Below are 21,744 nucleotides of genomic sequence, written 5' to 3'. Positions count from 1 at the left end.
CGGCACAGGACCGCGTCCATTCTCAGAAACCCGGGCAGCCTGTTCCAGCCAGTGCTCGCTCACTGCACAGTGAAGTTCTTCCTCAGGTCGGGTGGAACTTTCTGTGCATCTGCCCGTTGCCTTGTGTCCCATCACTCCGCTCCACCGAGCAGAGCCTGCTCCGAGCTCCGACGTCCCCGCTTTAGGCATTTACACACAACCGCGTAAATGCAGCAGCAGCGACGGCAGCCAGGGCCGTGCCGCCCGCCCATGAGCCCTTCCTGACCCGTCTGGTCCCCACAGGAGCCCGTTCTGACCCCGTCCCGACTCCTCCGGTCCCCTCAGACCCCTGCCCTGACCCCGTCCTGTCCCCTCAGCAGCCCGCCCTAACCCGTCCCGACCCGTCTGGTCCCCTCCGGAGCCCGCCCTGACCCGGTCCCAACCCTGAGGACCCCGCCCTGACCCCATCCCGTCCCCTCAGGCCCCCGCCCTGACCCGGTCCCGTCCCCTCAGGCCCCCGCCCTGACCCGTCCCGTCCCCAGGACCCCGCGCAGTGGCGGCTCCGCCCGGCAGGGGGCGCGGCGGGGGGCGGGGCGCGCGCCGGCGCGGTGCGCTTTGCGGGCGGCTGTAAAGCAGCGCCGAGTGTCGCGCTGCGCTGGGCAGGGAGCGGCGGGGGCTGCGCCACAACAGAGCGGGGCCCGCCCGGCGCAGCGGCCGCTCCGGGACCGCACCGGGGGCAGCGCCCGTACCGGCACCCTGAGGACGCCGCGGCCTCTCCAGCCGCGCCGGGCAGCGCCGCGGGGTCACTGCGGCGCCCACCGGGGCCGCTTCTACCCCTCGGCCCTGCGCAGGGCGCCGGCGGCACCCGCCCCTTCCCCCGCGGCCTCGCAGTCTCAGGTACGGGGGGCGGCGGGACCCGGGTGGGGCCGGGCCGGGCCGGGCCGGGGCTGCCCCGCTTCCCCCGCCCTGACGGCAGCCGTGACCGGCGGGGCTGTGCGGCGGGTGGGAACTTCACGCAGAATGTATTTTTCCTTTTTTATTCAGCGCCTCGTTGACGCACAAAGCGGTGTCTTCGCTGCGGGCAGCCGCGGCACTCTCCGGGGTTTTGTCACAAATTTGTCACAAATTTTCCCCTTAGGGAAATGAGTTTCTATTTCTGTGCGTAATAGGGCTTGTTATGACGTCATTTGTTTTGTTTGCGAAGTTAGCGTTCTCTTAACCCAGGTTAAAAAAAAAATCACCATTTTCAGGTGTTTTTTGTCTCATAAACAAGGAAGTAGCGTTCATTCAGCGATGTAGGCCGGGATCTTCAGGGGTACGTGGGCTTGTCACTGTTGCAATGGGCAGGTGTTGAGGGTATGTACTTTTTAGGTGTCTGTGTTTCTGTGATTAGGGCTGAGCGTGCACTCATGGAATTTTCATGTTCTTTGAGTAAGTTCTTCCATGGCTTGAAGTGATTTTATTAAATCATAAGCAAGGCCTGGTTGCTTTAGCTGATAAAACGAGACCCTTAATTCCTGATACCCAAGTACTTCTCTAGAAGAGGACGTAATGCAGGAGGTAAGAGTTTGCTGTAATTAGAATAGTTTGATTCTAATGAAGTTATTTCAGAAACAAAGATTTGCTCAAAAAGATAAGAATTGACAGCTCATTGTGTAGGCCTGTCTTTGTTACAGTATTATAAACTATTAAAGAAAAGCTGGATTTTCAGGTGCACAATAAGGTCTTACGTTGTCTTTGTTGTAACTTGTAGAAAATTCCGACGATATATTAATGCTGGATACTTAGTAGAAAGCTTTTTTGGGAAAAACTGATATTTACATAGTTACGGTGCTTTGCCACTCTTAAAATCAGAAAATGCATCTTCTTGTTCACGTATCCATAGTTCTTGCTGTCAGAGCAATTTAAGTGATTTTGCACTTGCCTTTTTTGGATAAAGGGACCGTCTTGGGGTAGGGAGGGAACAGAATTCTGGTGAAAGGATGATTCTTGCTGATGTGCAAGGATTGATAGGGAAAGAGATAATCTTGGTTTATTTGACAGAGTGACCATCTGGTCACCTGTCCAGGGCACTCATCCACAGTATGGAATCACCTATGGAATTCATTAGGTGGGAAAGGCTGTAGGAACATTTTATGTTTCACTTTAATTAAATAATAGTGTATAAAGCACCAAGCTTGTTTCAAAACTCTTGAAGTCTCACATATTTAAAGATCTGGTGTTTTTTATTGATAGTTGAAGCCCTGGCAGCTGCAGCTGAGGTTGTATCTGGTATTGGGAGCTTGAAGGTGAACAACAGCTCACAGGATTCATGCATATCTTGCACATCCTTTTAAAGTATGGATGAGAACATTCTGACCTTGCAGAAATATGTCTTTTATGAAGCAATGACTTTTGTAAAAGTGTATTAAGAGTGTATCTTAACATGACAGTGTCTCGCACTTTATCTTTGAATTAGTAACTTTGTTGACCTACATAACCAGATCAGTTCTAGCAGTTGATTTTCACTGGAGGTGGCTGTGGTGCAGTAACATTTATCTGACAGCAGTTGCTACCTTATTTTTCCTAAGATGTACACACTTTCATTTCTGTTGTTTATATTTCCTCTAATGGTGAGGACATTTTTTTGAGAAGATAGAGGTGGTAGTGCCCTCCCTCATAGCTGATGTATTATAGGGCCTGTGATGTCAAGTAGTTGAATAAATCAGGAAAAAATTGAGGGGGAAGTGATGATGGGATGAGGAACTGGATGATTTAATTCACGTGTAGACAATGAGGATAGAACAGGAAGATGGATTTGCCATGGCAGATGTTGTATGAAAGGTTCCTCACAGGTTTCCTGATGTGCAACCTCCTTTAAGTGAGTTGTCAGCAAAAATTTGGGTTGGTGAAAGAAACATTTTCTTCTCTTCCTTTCCTTCTGCCCCATTAGGGTTCTCTGCTCGGCCTGACCTGAGCCCACCAAGAAAAACACCAATCTGTACTTAACCTTGAAGGGACTTAACTAGTTAAAAGACTTCACCTGTGGATACATGTTGTGTTTCTTATATGAGCTCTGTAAACTTTGGAAGCAGCTACATTGACAAAGCTTAGGAGACTACAACTTTGAGTAATTACTCTCTCCTTAAGTTGTACATCTGCCCCATACAATATTACTCAATATACATGTTTTTAACCTTGCTGACATTCAAACAGCCAAACCACTGCAGATGTAGTGATAAAACAGGATTATTTTGTTGTTTTATATAGTTTATGCTATTAGGGAAAGGAATTGATCTAAATTAAAGTGATGTCTTCTATACTAAGTGTTTTCCAAGTGAAATCTGAGAGGGCTGGTTCATGGCTTTACTAGCAAGAGGCCAGTAAGGGCAATTTGCTTCTGTCATTTTTCCCCCCAATACAGTTTAGTCTTAATATTTGACTGCTGTTAGGTAAAATGTTTACTTTTGTCTCTGCTGGGTGCAGAGAGGAGAAGGCTACTGCAGTGTCCTTTCCCCTGAAACTGGCAGATCTGCCCAGTTTAGATCTGTAAAATCAGCTACTTCTCGGAGGTTTCCTGAAGAACAGCATAAAACTGTCCTAATGGTTAATTTAACAATTCTCACTTGAAGGGTTCTTACTAGCAGCTGTGGCAAAGATCGTGTTTCACATTGCTGCTCAAACCTTTATCGAGAAGTGTTTGCAAAATGACACTACATCAAGAAGAATTACACATACCTCAAAGTTCAAAAACACCAGGGGGGCTAAGAAACAAAATTTTAAATAATTTTTGATGGCTGTGTAACTTAGAACTTCTCAGGGAACAAAATTCTTAGTTAAGATCTTAAGTTCCAATTTAAAAAAAATTGCATTTTGTCATCATTTTGTAAAACTATGACTTTTTATTCCCAAGTTCAATGCTCTTATGTTTGTCTTGGAGTTCACTGAAGCCAAAACATTCCCAATTGGCAAATCATAATGCTTCTATCTTAAACCCATGATTTACATAGTGTTAATGCAGCTAACTGGTTTAAGCCTAGGACAGAGCACAGAAATGTCTAGACTGAAGAATGTGCTTGTGAGCACCACATTTGTCAAATCCACCTGCTTGCACCCATTGTGCAAAGGCAGACAGAGTCCTTGTCCAGGCAGGTGTGTGCATGGTGATGCTTGATCCAGGCTGGAGTTTCCTTGGGTGCCTTTCTGGCCTTGGACTGACTCAGGGTACTGCAGGGCAGCTCACCCGTGCCGGGAGGGCTCTGCAGCATTGCTCTGAGCTCACCATCTGACAGGAGGTGCCTCCGGCTGCACATGCTCTGTGCGTTTTGTCTGCTCCAGCTGGAGCCAGGCCATAGATCCTGTCCTGAAGAGCTCTTGTGTCCATGTCTGTCCTGTGCTGGATTCTGTTGGGAGAGGTGAGACAGACACTCCAGGTCTCTCCCCAGGAGTGCGGTGCTGTTCAGCCTCAGAGGTGAATGGCAGCGTGGCCCAACAGAGGCATTCTGTAGCTGTCCTATAGGTGCCCTGGCATTTCTGTTTCAAGATAATCGCTGAATGAACTGAATTGACTTAAGTGTCAGGAACCAAACCTTGAAGGTCCCAGAGGAATTTTTGAGGGGATTGATTTAAGGAGAGTTTGCCAGTCTGGGTGTTGGATCCAGTTCATTACAGTACTTGATGGTACAGTTCCTGTGGTCTGACTTTGAGATGGCTTTGCAACAGTTAATAAGGATACTGCTAAATAACCTTGTTATTATTAACCTTGAAATAACCTTGTTTCACTTGAAGAGTAGACTTTCCAAGCCAGTGGTGGTTCCTAGAATTGCCTGCAAGGAGTGGATGAGCCTCCCTGCATTGCTGTGGCTCCTGTAGCTGTAGCACCTCTGCAAAGCACAGACAAACCTTTCGTCTGGGCTGGATGCAGTGGGCTGCCTTTGGGAGTCTGTAAGTAAGAACCTTTTTCCAGAAGGTTATCATGCAGTTAGTAACTCATACTATGTATGTTATTCTGAAATTCTCTACCTTTCTATAGGGCAGAACATGAATATTCTGCTCAGAGAATTGTCGAGTAATTTTGTCATTCAAAAATGGAGTCATCGCTCTGTCTGCATTAAAGCACAGAAAGGAAATTGGGAATGGTTTGCAATGGCATTTCATATTGTTCTGTGAATAAAGCTACATATTATCAATACTAACACTATGGAATTTCAGATTACTTTCTGATTGATGCTGTTTTATAAAATCCACAGATCTTTAACTTATCAGTTGCTTTATTTTCTATCAAAGATTAGAAGAGCAATATGTAGGATGCTAAAATTTGGTAGTTAAAACAAGCTTTAAAAGAACCCTGTTTTTCTAATGAAGTGATAAAAAGTGAAGAGCAACTGAATGAAGAAGAATGCAATAAAATTTTGAAATCTGATTGCACTTGTTTTCCTGATAGTGGAACTGAATATTTGATGTTTTTCTTCTTGTCATTTTGCATTGTACAGGCATGCAGGTTGTCCCTGCTTGGTAGAAATGAAATGAATAAGACAGGTCTTCCTCCTTCAGGAAAATGAGTGGGATTTTTTTGTGATCTGCTCAGTGAGTTCCTTATTTTGTTGAAGCAGCAGGGGATGGTAGCCCTGAGCTTTGATCTCCATGGGATTGGGGGTCCAACTTCTGAAGTGGCTCCTAAGCCTTCTGTCAGCCCCCCGTGTGTCAGGGTCGTGCAGGAATGGGTCTTGCTCTGCTGCCTGTACTTGAGATTGGAGAGTAACAGTGCTTGGGCTTTCTCACTTTGCTGAAGGCCTTGTATGAATTTTATAACCTTTTTCATTTTCCTCTTTCTTGATATATCTAATGGAAAAGCTTTGCTGAAAGGATAGCAATAGGTCTTTTTAATGAGAGGAAAGAAAGGTTTTCTCATGAATTTAACAGTACAAGTATTAGCTTGTCAGAGTAAGAGTGTTGAAAGTAAAAGCTGATACAAGCTGAATATCAGGGAAGGGAATTAGTTTTAAAAGTTAGTTGGGAGTTCAGTGACCATATGCAAAGAAAATGAGTTAGAACTGAATAAAGGGACAAGAAATGCAAGATTTTTTTTTTTTTTCTAGGAGGTGAAGGGAGTTGACTATATATCAGAATGTGGCTGAAAATACATTTTCTGGATAATGATAGGTTAGGTCACACGTATTCATCAACCAAGTTTATACCAAAAAACTGAGTTATATGTTGTGTAATGAAGCATTTTACTGTTTTATGGTGCTATAATGCCACATACTTTTTGATTGCTTATGAAGGAATTAATTATTAATGATGAAATCCTGTGTTCCATCTTGCAACTCAGATGTGTTTTGGTTTGATATGTGATCATAAACTTGCTCTAAAGATCTCTTTAACCTTGTTTTTTGACTTAGCTATTTCCAGGGACTTCCCAGTTTGCATGAATTGTCTTGCACAGCTGTATGTCTTGGAATGATTAATATAAATGGTTTTAAGTGGTAGAAAGAGTGGATGAAAGTCATGTGCTCTTCATAATTCTAAATAGTCATACACCTGAGAGGGGAACTTAAAATAACTATTTATAGTTTTCAGGTAGCTGTCTTAACAGCTCTTCATTGAGTCAGAATGGCTTAAAAGAAGATAGTAAATCAAAACTTTGAGAGGAGACATGGGGGACTAAGTCAACAGGCAAATGTTTTGAGTAGGAAGGAGGAACACTAATGCTGATTGAGCTTACTTACTTCATCTTGCTGCTTGAAAAAGCTGCTGAAGACTACTTTTAATTAGAAGTAGATATTGTAGGAACTTCTAAATGTTTTAACAGCAGATGATCTCATTCTAATGACTTAATTATTTTCATAGAATTTTTGTAGTCCCTCTTAAATTTTGTCTTCTGTACAGAAGAAAAACGGGTATTTATGGCTAACCACTGAAGATACTTAAAACAGATTGTAATCTAGTCCAGGTTTTGTCTCTTTTTGGTCACATTTTTTGTTTGGAAGTTTGCAATAGCATTTCTATATAGCAAATTAATGGATTATTTTTCATTGTTGATTGCTGTCATTCACTTCAAAACCGTTCCTGTTGAAGCTGTTGTGTAAGTTTGTGGTGGAAAGACAGCAGCTCTCCTGTGAGTAAGCAGTCCTTCAGCCTCTGTAGCAAAAATGAAGAGTTCTTCATTACTTGGTTGAATTTCCATGGTTGTAAGGGTAAAAATGTACAAAATGTTTGGATCTGTATTAACTGGCTAGTGTATATAGGCTGCCTGTTGGAATCAAACTAAGCCAGTAAAGTTTCATATGCACCAGTTTTCACTGTGTGAAAATTTCAGGTTTTGGTCATTTCACAGTAGTTTGAGGTTTCTCAAAATGTATATGTCATTGTGCTAATTTTTTTGCTCTAATTTAAATAGCTATATCTGTATTTCAGCACAGTGGCCTCTGCACTAAAATAAACAGAGCTTTTGCAAAGATAATCACATTCAGCGTGAAGAATTTTCATACTGATGGAGATTCCTCCGCTTTAGTTTAACAATAAAAAGGGGAGGTAGCACTCCCATGAGTAGAACAGAATCCTTTGTAAATCAGCCCCTGCTTGTGCTCTCGTAATGAGAAAATGTTCAGATTTTCATTTCTTAAAAATAAATTAAGGGGTCAATTGTCTTTGATTCTGAAGTTACCATGTTAAAAGGATAGGAAACAGTCATGTATGGGCTAGACATGTAGTATATGCTGGCAAGTTATGACACTTCAAGTTTTCTGAATAAAAAGTTTTTCCCCAAAAATTGAAATATTTTGTGGATTTTCTAAAAAAACTTATGATGAAATACAGAAGTGTTGTTGTGGGAGGGTCTGGCTTGCTTTTGGGCTGGTGTGGAGACTGACTAGACTGTTACATTTCTGTAAAACAGTGGTGCATAAATAACAGCTAAAAGGTGACCTTGGGAGGATCAGAAAAAGGACGGTGTGCTGCTTGTTCTCTGTGTGCTTGTGGAAGATCTGAATGCTGTATTCCTGTCCTTATTAGAAATTGGATGAAGTGGATGTCTTAATCTTTTCAAAGAAAGATGGTGCAAGTGTGTGGGGGTTTGGATGAGCACGGTGAGGACTGTCTAAGAGCTGGAGCTGAGAAGGGTAGACAGCAGAACTCCGCTTTTTGCACTCCCAATATTTATTCTAAGGTTTTTTTCCAATTTTGCAACTTTTTTTTCAGCCCTAAAGAAAAATATAGCCTTATATAGTACATTCCACTAAAACTTAATGCTGTAAAAAAAGTAGTGCTTTGATGCAGTGAGAACCCCTTGTGTATACTGGCAAGAGGAGGTTTATTCCAAGTCGCATGAATATAGCTTTTGACTTGCATGTGAGACATGCCTATCAGCTGTAATTCTCCAATAGAGAACAGCAATACTTAGTTAACAGAGGATGGAGGCCTCATATTTAACAGTAATTGTTATAAGTGTTTGTAGGATTTCCAGTGAGAACATTCAAATGGGGCTTTTCAGCTGAGGTTCTGGGATCCAAAATGTTCTTGATCTCCGGAAAGATCCTGTCAACTTACAGCTTCTGTAGGTGTCAGTTCTGCAGCATAGATGCCTTTTGCAAAGTTTTTATTCCAGGGTACATCACGTGGAGTGTAGTAGTTGTTAGTTGCTTGTGGCTGTGAAGAGAACACAGGCTGCCTGGGGTGGTGCATCAGTTTATACCCATTGCAAACTGAAATAAGTAATTCTTTAGGCTCTTTTAGGAAAAGCTAGCTCACAGCTGCTCCTGAAAGCGTCAGTTTGTGAAACAGTCTAAAAAAATCTTATTTAAATCTATTCTGTAGCCTCAGTCTTGTATTGATATGTTGTATGACAAAATAAGTGAGGGCATTAAATATTAACACTGCATGTAAGGAGGATGCATTAGCATTTTGAAGAGTTGGGAGATTCAGGAAGAGGATTATAGACCTGAGTAGGCAGGGCTGCTTAACCTGTCACAGATCATAGAATCATCATAGAATGGTGTGGAAGGAACATTAGAAGTCATCTACTGCCAACTTCCCTGCCATGGACAAGGACACCTTCCACTAGACCACGTTGCTTAAAGCCCAGATTTTCCATGAACTCTTCCAGGGATGGGGCATCCACAGTTTCTCTGGGCAGCCTGTTCCAGTGTCTCACCACTCTCACAGGGAAGAATTTCTTTCTCACATCTAATCTAAGTCTGCCCTCTTTTGGTTTGAAGCCATTTTCCCTTGTCATGTCATTACATGCCCCTGTCAGAAGTCCTGCTCAAACTCTCTTGGAGCCCCTTTAGGCACTGGAAGGTGCAGTAATGTCTCCTTGGAGCCTTCTCCTCTCCACACTGAACAACCTCAGTTCTCTCAGTCTGTCTTCATAGGACAGATGATTCACCCTTGGGAGCATCTTCATGGCCCTCCTGTGGTCTTGCTCCAGCAGCTTTAGATTCTTATGCTGGAAGCTGCAGATCTGGATGTGTTTGTCCAGGTGGAATAGAGGGACAATCCCCTCCCTTGACCTGCTGGCCGCACTTCTCTGAGCCGGTCCAGGATATGATTGACGTTCTAGGCTGCAAACACAGTGTCAGGTCATGTAATGCTTCTCATCCATTAACACCCTCTGAAGTTCTTCCCAGAGCTGCTCTCGCTCCTCTCTCTGCCCAGCCTGTGTTTGTGCCTGGGATTGCCCCAGCCCAGGTGCAGGACCTTGAACTTAGCCTTGTTGAACTTTGTGAGGCTTTCAGACCAACCTCTCAGGCCTGTCACGGTGCCTCTGGTGGCTGTTGTTGCTGTTTCTAGGTAACTCAGGTGTTTTTTGTGGCTTCATGCATATTCCCAGCTGTGCTGCTTGGGCAGCCTTATTCCACTTAGGGCACTGTTGCGCATGTTTTGTGAAGCAGCCTTTTGGTAGTTCAGCACAACTTGCTGTAAGCTGTCACGTATCTACTATAGCCTTATTCAGCTGAGGCATAAAACCCCCTGATATTAGTTACACTGAAGAGTTCCAGTAGTTATCACAGTGGGAACCAAATTGTTTCATCATTCCCTTTTGGGAATTCAAACCAGAGGCAGAGATGTCAGATGAGGCAGATTGAACATGGATCTATTACTGAGGTTACTGTTGTCTGTGTCTTAGAGTACAAAAGTATTTTTTTGAGGCTAATGTTATACATTGGCAGCTTTATATTTTGGCAGGGAGGGGAACCTGCCCAATAGTGCCTGCATATGATGTGATATACTCAGTTTCTGTCCTAGGGTAAGAGTCAAAAGTACATGGACTGAAAATAGCTTTGTACACTGTTCTGCTAATGTGTGGGGGTTTTTAAGAGAGACTCAAAGTAATAAATGGATTTTTATTGCTTTGCCCCAAAAAAATAATGGTTCAAAATCTCTCATGTTTCATTCATTTTCATGTCAGAAAAGAATGATGAATTCTAAGTAAGTGACTTTTATAGCCTAATTTACACCATACAACCCCCTGTATTGTGTTGAAACATTTACTGTCCATGTGTTCTGCTGCAGGGCAAGATACAGGCCTTATTTAATAAGCATGCATTTTAGTTGATGGCTGTGGGACCTATTCAGCCAAAATTCAGGCAACTTCTATAAGCAGTAGCCTGTAACTGGCATGCTTAAGTATCAGTAAAGCAAACAGCATTGGTTTTGCAGGTGCCATAGACCAGTGAAAGTGATAGTGTTTTCACTGAGCATAAGAACTTCCCTTCAATGCAAATTATAAGAGTTCTGTCTTAATGAAAAATTACATTGTCAAGGAGTATTTTTAATATTTTGAAACAGTTGTATTTTGGTTACTGTTGTTTTGTCATTCCTACTGGGGAATTAATCCTAGCAGTGAATGGATTTTCTCTAGCTTTAGCTTTGCTTTTGAAAAATCTAATGCTTCTTTTTTTGATGCTTATCTGTTTTATTTTCTAGGCCTTTCTTAAATCTTTCCATGTCTAAATGGACTCCTGAATGTAATATAGTTTATACTCTAAAAGCGGATATGAAGAGTGAAGTTCCTTCTGATGCACCAAAGAGACAGGAGAGTCTGAAGGGGATCCTCTTGAACCCTGAGCCTATTGGGGCAGACAAAAACTTCACTGAAGAAGTTGAGATGATTGCCAGTAAAGTAGGGAATGAGTTCTCTCACTTGTGTGGTGATTCTCAAAAGCAAAAGGACATGAATGGCAACCACACAGACCAAGAAAAAGGTATCGTGGTGCGGAAAAAACGCAAGAGCCAGCAGGCTGGTCCTTCATACACTCAAAACTGTCCTGATAAAGAAAATAAAGGAATCTTGGGATTGAGACAGCATCTAGAAACACAGAGTGAAGACAATGATTCTTCTTTTAGTGACTGTATCTCTTCACCTTCATCTAGCTTGCATTTTGGAGACTCTGACACAGTAACATCTGATGAAGAAAAAGATGCTCCTGTGAGACACCCTCAGGCTGTGTTGAATACTCCAAGCAGAACTCACAGTGCAAGGTCACAAAAGTGGCCTCGGACTGAGGCAGACTCTGTTCCTGGGTTATTGATGAAAAGGCCCTGTTTTCACAACAATTCTTTAAGAAGACTGCCATATAGGAAGAGAGTTGTGAAAACAAGCTCATCACAGCGGACGCAGAACCAAAAAGAACGAATTTTAATGCAGAGGAAAAAGCGGGAAGTGTTGGCTCGGAGGAAGTACGCTTTGCTCCCCAGCTCCAGCAGCTCCAGTGAGAATGATCTCAGTACTGAATCTTCTTCCAGCTCATCTACTGAAGGGGAGGAAGACTTGTTTGTGTCCCCTGGTGAAAACCACCAGAACAGCACAGCTGTTCCTTCAGGTAAAACTAAATTCCTGAGGTATTCTGTATTAGTTATCTTTCACTGTGTACAATAGGCTGTTCTATAAGTTCTTTGGAGCAGTTTTTGTTGAACTTAATAGTACAGATAGACTTATTGCAAGTACTGTGAACATTGCAACGTAAGTTCTTGATGGGAGGAAGTATGTTCAGATCTTACAGTAGAATTATAGCGAATCTAAAATCTTGAATGTAAAAATTAATGGTTTCTAAAGAACATAGTGGAAGGTTGCTCAGTCTGATTAGTTATATGCTGCTGAGTTGATCCATTTTTATTTTTTTAGACATTGAATTGTGTTAAAATTTTAGCTTTGAACTGATTGTGGTAATAATTCTATTTTCAGAGTGTAGAAATATCTGCTAATATTTAACTGCACTTGACAACTTAGAAGAATGTGAGGAAAAAAGTCCATTGATATGAGTCAGTTGAAGGTAGCTTTAGTACCAAGATAATAAGACAAAACTATTGCATATATACCAAATGTTTTACCCAGATAAACTCAATGCAAGGCAGTTGGCTTACACAGTTATTTTCCTAATATGTCTTGTCTGAATTCTTGAGTGCTTGGAGGAAGACTTTTTGGGGGATGTTTTTGTTTGGTTTGTTTTGTTTTGAGTGGTTTTTCCTGGTTTGTTGTGGTTTTTTTGTTAATTGGCAGATTCCTTTCATGTTAAATTTGCCAAGTGAAAGTAGTTGTGCATTCTGTTTTAGTTCAGCTTTTTAGAGAGCACAGGGAAGTAGATAGAGCACAGCATGGTGTTAATCTGTGCAACCATGTGTTTTATCCAGTGACAAATATGTTTTAATAAGTGAAACCATATCTCAGGCTGTGCTGATCATTCCTCTAAGAAAATGTGGCTGAAAATACAAAATATAGGACAGGTTAAAAAAAAAAAGTGTGAATGCTCGTGTTAGGGCAGGGTTTATGCTTGAACAGAACCAGAGTACCAAAATCTAGTTGGTACAATTATTGCTTGTTATTCATTGCAGTATGAAATAATTTGTGGTGTTTAAATACAAGAAGTAAAATTTGTAATGCAAAAGTCTTACTTATGCAGTACTAGGCATATATAACTATGAAACCAAACAATTATTGCACAGCCTTAATTATCTTGATGCATATTTGTGGGAATAGAAATTAATTAGGCCTAAAAAAGTTACATTTGACATGCATGTGTAGCTATATTGAAGAATATGATTTGTAAATAATAAATGTGTGGGGATAAGCATACATTTATATGAAAAGCCAATTTGTGAAACTACTGTGTTAACATATTTGTTTCTAAGGTAATGGTTTCTTACCATTTTCAGAGAGGGTGGAGTTTTCTGTAACTAAAATGATGTAGGATCAATAACAACTCTCCCCACACAGATGTGGAAAAGTCCAGTGGCTTAATTTTTATACTACTTGAAAAGCACACTTAATTAATGAAAGTGCTCATTTTCATGTCATGGATGAAAAAATCGATTAGTTCTGCACCAATTAATTGTAGATTAGAATACTGACATGAGTTGTAACTAGAGGAAGGTCTGCTTTAAGGATTGTGTCCTGCCCTGTCTGTACTCCAGGACCAGCACTTGCAGGGAGCTGAAAAGCAATTCTGGTTTGGTGTGTGTGAATACTGTGGGGGTTTTTCCAGTGGAAATATATATTGATGGAAAGTTTTTTTTAGCATTTTGTTTACATTGCAGATATAATGGGAAGTTGAGCAGACATCCTCTGTGAAAGTGTCTTATTTTTAGCAAGATAAAAATGTGATTAACATTTTTTGCAGCTTTGTGCTGTTATATAAGGCATTTCTGGTTATTGAGTTAATTAGGACAGAAATGGGGCCAGCTGGAAAAACAGCTATGCAACTTCTCTGTATAGTGAGCAAGCATGATGGGCTGTTCTATATGAGGAAAGGCTTGTATTGATAGTAATGCTACACGAGCTTGTTAATGTTAGGGAAAATTTCTTTGCTCTACATTGGCACATGTCTGCTGAATTTACAGTGTGCTGAAGGACAAATAACTTCTGCTAAGAATATGAGGCCTGGGACATATATGTAGAGGTGCTAGAGGACAGACTTAGGAGAGGGGAATAATAATAATAATTGGAAAATAAAATACAGTTTAAAAAGATGTGGAAATAACTGATTTTTTTTTTAAAAGCAGGCTTCAAAGTGATGTGATTAGTCTTGTAGGCCAGCGAGTAGCAATTTGTATTAAGGATATTGCAGAAAATACTACTTCTGTTGGGATGTTGATGTTTAACTAAAGATACAGTGCATTTAGAGAACTAGTAAGTTAAATTAGTTTAGACTGTTCTGAAAACCATTTCTTTCTGACTGTTCCAAGAAATTAAAGCAGCAGACCTTTTTAACCAAACAAGTATTTAGCAAGTTCTTAAAATTAATAAAATTAACTTGGCTAACTTGGGAAAAATCACATGAATGGAGATGTGCAGGTGTGGTTGGTTGTTTAACAAAGCCTTTACCAAAACCCAAATAGCATTATATGGAGTTTTTCCTCCTGTTCTGTTAAGGCTTTAGCTATTTATCTGATGAAACGTTGTGCTTTTGGAGTGTGAGAGTGTGAACAGTACATCCTGACACCTGGGCCTAGATGATACTGTTCTACCAACTGTGTGCCATAGAAGGCATTGTTCTCATCCAGCTGGGATGGGCAGCTGAAGCTCCTTCAGGGGAGACAGGAGGTGGGGGCATAAGGCCAATGTAAAACCAGCTGTGTGCAGTTTAATGACCCTTACAGGGGTGGATATTCGAATTTCTGTGTTGATCACTTGGTTTCAATTGCAATACTGGCCTTGCAGTTGAAATGACAGCAAGCAGCAGCATTTTTGCTGGGAAACATGAATTTTGTTTTGGTGTTTTGTTTGGGTAATGCAGAAACCTTTCTCTAACCCTGTGTACACACCAGCAGAAATAATCCTCCACCCTTGCCTGTGAAAGGTGGCAAAATTCAGCTTTTGCTCTTTATGTTGTGACACAAAAGTTCTACTTCTGCAGGTGTTTGGCTTTCATCTTGGATCTAAAGGATTGGGGCCATTCTTTGGAGGCAGTCTGTGGAGGGAAATCTAGCAAAAGCTTAAATTGGAACAAATTTTTAACCTTACATATTCTGATTTGGCAATAAGGCAGAACTCTGGAAAACGGCAAATTGCTGTTAGAAAAAAACAAGGTGTGTAGAGTTTTGCATTGTCATAAATTGTTCACCTAATAACTTATGATTCCTTCGGGGTCTGACATGTTATTTTATATTTTTGAACAACTAATGCTAGACAACTTTTTCTTTTCATGGAATGTAATGCTGATGAGAAGCTGCTCCAAATTTTGTTCGAAGCTGCTTAGAATAAGGCAGTGTTTATTAACTACTGTAATCTAGATTCTCTAACATTTTTTGTCTGTCTCACAAAAAAACCCATTGAATATAGACATTCAATATTCTACAAGCAATGAGCTGGTGAAAATGTTAAGCATATACTGCTTCGTGTTCAGATTATTTTAACAGGTTTAAGATAAACAGGTATTAAGTGGAAATGAGCTGCCTGTTGTTAGAGTTGATTATTTTTCATTTACTTAATCCCTCCTACAAGCTGCAGCATGCAGTCCTTTTCTCACACCAACTGATGCAGCTCATAATTCCAACCCTTTATCTCAATAGCATTAGTGGATAAGGAAGTGTATAAGTATCCTGTTTACCATGCTGCTTACCAGAGAAGAGCTGAGAAGTGGTGAGGAAAGAAGCACCTGGCTTTGTGAGCAGTGGACGTTAATCAGTGTTGCTATATCCATCTGCTGTGAATCGGGGCTTTAAATAGTTACAGTAATAGAATTTAGTGTGGAATTCACTTCAGCCCTGCTGCAGCTTTCTGTGCTGAAAAGATGCTATTTGTAGAATTGGCTTGTTGTGGCATTGCCCATAGGACTGATTTTAGTGCGAGGTTAAGGACAGTTGGTACAGATTTGAATTAGCATGGCTCACAGTTGGACAAAATCTCCTAAACTGTGGTTGACTGTCTTTTCCACCAGGGTGCAGACTCCTAAGCAATTTGTGTGCTTTGGAAAATTTTTCCCATCATGCACAGCTATTGGAAAGTGTATTCCAAGTAAGTCTCAGGTACCGAAAAACTGTTGTCACACAACCCTAAGGGAACAGGCAGGTTCTTGTCGGAATGTTGACAGCACTAAATCCTAGTTACAATTAAGTCTCTCTTTTCTTAGCAGGATTTTATGAGTAGAATGGCACTGGATTTCTATAGGTAGAGTCGATGTAATACAATCTGTAAGTAGCATAATACAAATTTATACTACCACTAAGTTAAAATTTCTAATCAGCTGGACCTTCTGCAGATCAGGTCAAATCTTAACATGTGGTTTGCTTTATCAATGTAACACTCAAAAACCATATAAAAGAACATGAGTCACTCACTCAGTCCTCAGAGGAAGCCGATGATGACAGAGGTGTCCCTTGTCACCAGTGAGGGGAGGGTGTTGCAGTTCTGGTCCAGGTTCCCACTTGGGGCTTGCAGCTGCTGGATTTTCTGGCCAGTGCTCCGGACGCTGTCCGGCTCCCCTGCGCTGTGGCAGCGCCACCAACAACACCTGCTTGGCCTCCTGCCTGGGACCTTCAAGGCCACCAGGGGAAGGGAGTGATTGTCCTGGCGCCCAGGAATCTTGAGACATCTAGGGAGGGAAAGCACAAATGTGTTTGGTCTGTCTGCTTGGGTCACAGGACCTTCAGAGCCTGAGAACGAGAGCAGAGCCAACAAATCCGTGACCAGCTCTGTCACAGAGGATGCTCCTCATACAGTGGGGTTATGCTAACAGGGTTAGTGGGCTCAGAGCAGGGCTGCCACCCATACCTAATTCAAGACATTTGAGAGGGAAAGGAGACAGTACGCATTAAAACTAGCAGGATGTAATTGTATTCATTTCAAGCTGAATTACTATCCAAGTCATTATCTTTAATTCATGAGCATAAGTGGCTGTAGGGGCACATAGTCCCACATTCAGAAAGGGATTCAACACTTATTGACAGCTGTCCATGAGCAATGACTGGACAGGAAAGTGTGCTCTGACGTCTGTGGCATTGCTGTGAATGCTGGGTGGTGTGAGAGCTTTAATTAAAGTTTTTAGCCTGAATTTTCTGCTCTGACTACATGGTTTTTTGCCTGCTGCAACTGGTAGAGAGCACGTGTGCTGGAGTGGGCTCTTGGTCTGATCCAGTGAAAGCTTGGAACTCAAAATAAGTCATCTCTGTCACTGCAACTTGACTGCTGATTTTAAATCTCTTCTGGTTTCTCTTAAGACGTGATTAGACTGTCTCATTTGAAATTGTGTATTGTACAAATCTTTTATTATCTTACATGTAATATTCAGACTGGTTAAACTCCATGTTAATTGCAAAACAGATGTGAAGATACCCTCTGAGAATGGTAACAGCCAGCCAAACATAAATTTGGGTATTACAGCAGTATTATTTATGCCTTTGGTGGGGTACTTACGGAGATGATGATTGATTGATCTTGGAGTTATGGTTTTCTAGAGTTAAATGGTCTTCTAGAGTTAAATAGTAGTATAATTATGTATATTATACGTGTTATACTGAGCAAAGCTTAGTCTCTTGCTTACAACTTCTGGATTATTAAAGTATTCAATTCTAAAGCTTGCTTCCCAGCAAGTTGGTCTATCAGTGGCACATAGCAATTTCTATTGTGAAGTAATATTACAACTTTCTAGGGAAACATATGTCATTTACTGATCTAAGTATTGGACTTCAGAGTCCAGTGTTAAAACTTTTATAATAAAATAAATTTATTCTGCTTAATAAAGCACTTTATTATAGCAGATTTACTGTCTTTGTGAGGTAAGGCCTGGACGAGAATGTGTTTTTATTTTAAAGGGAGGATTACAGTTATACACATGTTCAGATTTGGATTCAAGCATGTGCACTTTATCCCTTTCCCTAGACCAGCTGTGCACTAGATTTCCATCATAAAAAAGACTTTTAAGAGAGAGGAAAAACTTAGGTAAAGAAGTTATTGATTATTTCTGATTAATAGTCACATACAAAACTTAATTACTAATGGCTATTGAAAGGCCTGAATGGAAAATGAAAAACTTGCAAACTGAAATTTGGTGCCTTGTGTACCCTGTGAAATATTACTTGCAGATGTGAGAAGGGAGAAAAGCACCCCAAATTCTGTGGAAACTAGTAAAATCCTTGTGTGATTTTCAAGAGAAGTTTTATTTTTAAGTAGCTCACTTGAAATGCAAACTGAGTCTTTCAGTGGTGGCCCAAAGGTTAATTTACTCACAAATAACTAGAGTATAATTTGCTTGCTGTGTTCTGTGAGTCATAAGATGACAGAGAAATAATGTGTGCCTGCGGGAGGATGATTTTCTGTTTGTTTTGTAGCCATAGGTATTATTCTAAAAGTAGAACAAAATTCATCTCTTAGACCTGTGTAACTGTTCTGCTGTCAACAGTCCAGTGACTCTTCTCCTTGAAGCAAGATAACCCTCAAGAACTGCAGGAATAGTATAGTTAACTCTGTAATTATCCAGATTTAGCTGGCTTCTTGCAGCTTCAGCCATTTAGGTGATGCATTGATGAGTAAGGTATTCATGCTTTAAATTTTGCTTGGAGTTCTTTACAGACAGAAGATGACTGGCCAGTGACTGGTATGTGCTAAAAGGAAAAAGTGAATTAAACCTTATCATGGAGGACTGTATAAAATAAATATTTACATAGGTCAGAGGAGCTGTTTTTCTGCTTAATTTTGAAGAAAGTATTGGTTCCTTGTACAGGAAAGTGCTTCATGGCACGAAAGCTTCATCAGTTTGTGCTTTTGACTTAGGAAGGGGTTTTTAGAAGCATGGACAGTAGGAAATTGCTTGTGTCTGAACTGTGTCTGTGCTATATCCTACTTGGAGCAACTTTGACTGTTTTCCATAGAACTGGTTCATTCAGTGCCAGTTTTCTACAGTCTGATTTATGTAGTTGGTACAATCACCTCTCAGCTAAGGTGTGCTTAAAAAAATAATTTAATAAAATGAGCTTGCAAACATTGAGAAAGATGTTTGAGTTGTGTGGATATTCAGTAAGAATTCCTTTTGGTTTTCATGGGCCAAACTTGTGTCACAATTTCAGTAGAGGGGCACACTGGGTGAATTTCAGTATAGATCTACATGGCAGATGAGTCTGTCCTCAAGGAGAACTTGTTTGTTTTGTGAAGTAACAAAATCATATTTAAGCCTAAATCTTTCTACTTTTGCATCTGTTGTAAATTTCAATAAACACTGAGCCTGAGGACCTGTGTGGACTCTGAGGAGTGCTCTCAAGCTTATTATATTTTAGAGAAGTGCAGGTTTGGAGGATCGAGAGGAGCTGTGGGTTTTCTCAGTGTCCTTTCCCAGCTGCTTGGCCGGGTAGTTTTGTCTGACAGCAGCTGAGATAGTTTAATGTAGGGGAGCTGTTGCTTGTTTGCCCCTGATAGGCAGAGTGTTTACATTCTTCTGAATGTGATGATGGCTTTAGCTGCTGCCTTTCACTCCAAGTAATTCATCTTTTGGTGTTTTAAGTTTTGGAATGTTGTTTTATTTTTTAGACTTTGCAGTATTTTTAGTTTTTCCCAAAATTTTCATACAGGTTCTGAGAATTAATTTTGTTCCATGCTACTTCCAATTGCTTGAGTTTTCTTAGTACCAGTGTTTGGAAGCATCACTCTTTACATCTTCAGCCAGCAATCTTTCTGGAATAATTATGGTCAGAAACAAAGGCTATTGGATAATGGTAATGCAGTTGGGTTTTCTTCAAAGCAGAAAAACTGTTAAAAATAAAAATGGATAATTTTTCCCAACATGTAATTGGGTAAAGTATCCAGTCCATACAGGATGGACTTGAATGAGACCACATTCTTCAAGCATCTCCTTGAAGCAATTTGCAAAACCCAAAATGATAGTTTGAGATTTCTATACAGCTCGTTTTTGTAGGAAGTTGTTTTGTGCTCAGTGAATAATCCGTAGCTCAGTTTGAGTCTTGTAGATAGCTCAGACTCCTCACTGCCAGTGTTGCAGCTCTAGAGAAGTATTTCGTGTGTCTGCTTGTTAGGCTGGAACTGTAACCATTCTTCCTGAAGTAGAAGTTGTCTCCTAAGAAAGCTTGTCTCTTTTGGGGATTTGGTTGTTGTTTTTTATCATTCTTAGTTTTATTTTATCTTGCTCTGTCTAATACAGATTGTGAATGCCACAAAAAGTCTAGATACAAAAGTGTTTGTAAACACCAAGGGATTTTGTTACAAATATAAACTGGTCGGTGGATCATTCTTCTGTTGTCAATTTTAGCCTTGAGACTGATACCTATAAAAACATTTTTAAAAAAGCTGTTAGTGATAACAAATGATGACTACTTTGCTGGCTTGCAAGTTTGTTCTGTTTTTATATTGAATGACTGAATTTTGTTGGTGTTACAGATAATAAAATTGACAGTAATTGCTTTCAATGCTTGTAATGCAAGCTTACGTACCTACCCCACACTCAGTCTTCTGTCTCCTTCCTTCCTCTTGCTTCAGCGTTTACAGCAGAATTGCTCCCTTTAATAATTAGGTCATGTATTTGACAGTTGCACCCAAGGTTTTGACATACACTGTGGAATTTTCTGCCTACATATATTTTAAATCTATGAGAAATAGTCTCTTTTAATGACAGTTGCTGAATGAAATATAGAAACTTTCTTCTTCCGTTTTCCCCATCAGGAAGCATTGATGAAGATGTTGTGGTGATTGAAGCATCCTCCACTCCCCAAGTCACTGCTAATGAAGAAATAAATGTTACCTCAACAGACAGTGAAGTGGAGATTGTCACAGTTGGTGAAAACTACAGGTGAGATTTGCATCTCTTTGTATTAATAAAGTTTTGCTTGTTGTCAAGTTTCTCACAATGTTTTGTCATTAAAAGTCCATAAGGTAATGTCTCTGGAATTCTAACCAGAATGCACAATATGCATTTCTGATTAAAAAAGACTAAAACAACGAACCAAGCAAAACCAAATAAATAAAATAAAATATAAAAAAAACCCCAATCCTAAACCCCCAGACAAAGTAAGGACAAAAACCCCAAAGCACAATTTTGCCAAAGCTTGAGAATTGAGCTAATCTGGAGTTGTTGAGGTGCCTGTATTAGTGTGATTGATGTGCAGAATTTGGGGAAGCAAAGCTGCACAGTGAGATCCTAGAGAGAGCATGTGTAGGCTGAGTTGACTATCTAGGGATTAGCAGAGCATTTTTCAGGAAAGCAGCCTACTTTTTTGAAGCTGCTGCTGCTGTACATGCTCTCCTGTTCTTCCAAGAATCTTTGAAGTTTTGTTCCATATTTTCAGATTTTACAAAATTTATTCAAGTGGACTTCCTTGAAGAAAACTTCAAATTTAAACCTACCTAGAGCCAGATGCTTTTAAAAAATAAACAGCTTTGTATATTCCTAGTACCACTAAGATACGTTTTCTGTAATAACCTTAAGATTTGAAAAATATTCTTTTTTCCCCTCACCTTCTGCACTGCTACAGCCAAAACAGCAGTAGCTCCATGGTGATTCGTGCAATGGGTTTTGTTTGTTTTTAGTGAAGTCATTCCCTTTTCTTCACATTTTCCTCTTCTGAATTTCTGAAGTCTGAGTACATTGTTTTTCCAAATTGGAAAATGAGAGCCACTTGATTTATGTAAATACTGGAGAGACAAAGTTTTTTGAGAGTGAAATGGTAAATACAATACTGTAAGAATATTGTTCCCTTAATTAAAGACTGTATGCTCCAAAGAGGATGGACACTCCAGAGATCCTTGTCTTGAGTGTTAGGGTTTGCATGGCTAAACTGGACAGAATGGGTGCTATGTGTTACAATATATATAGATAAACCCATCCCTTTCCTTAGGTGTGGTTACAG

General features: G+C 40.5%; 1 protein-coding gene across 2 annotated transcripts in view; it reads left to right on the top strand.

The window, feature by feature from the left end:
* The first annotated feature begins 801 nt into the window (after positions 1 to 801).
* The window catches only part of RNF111 (ring finger protein 111), a 43,914-nt gene continuing 22,971 nt past the window's right edge, over positions 802 to 21,744 (top strand). For both annotated transcript variants that reach the window (XM_083871346.1, XM_083871345.1), the window contains exons 1-3: positions 802 to 876; positions 10,885 to 11,780; positions 20,561 to 20,687. In XM_083871346.1, coding sequence (XP_083727472.1) covers positions 10,904 to 11,780; positions 20,561 to 20,687 — 1,004 coding nt within the window. In that variant the 5' untranslated portion in view covers positions 802 to 876; positions 10,885 to 10,903. The remainder of the gene's footprint in view (positions 877 to 10,884; positions 11,781 to 20,560; positions 20,688 to 21,744) is intronic.

Source organism: Zosterops lateralis (assembly GCF_965231275.1).
Source record: "Zosterops lateralis genome assembly, chromosome: 13".
Classification (NCBI taxonomy): domain Eukaryota; kingdom Metazoa; phylum Chordata; class Aves; order Passeriformes; family Zosteropidae; genus Zosterops; species Zosterops lateralis.
The sequence above is the reverse complement of the archived record's forward strand: the minus strand, read 5'-3'. Positions and strand labels throughout refer to the sequence as shown.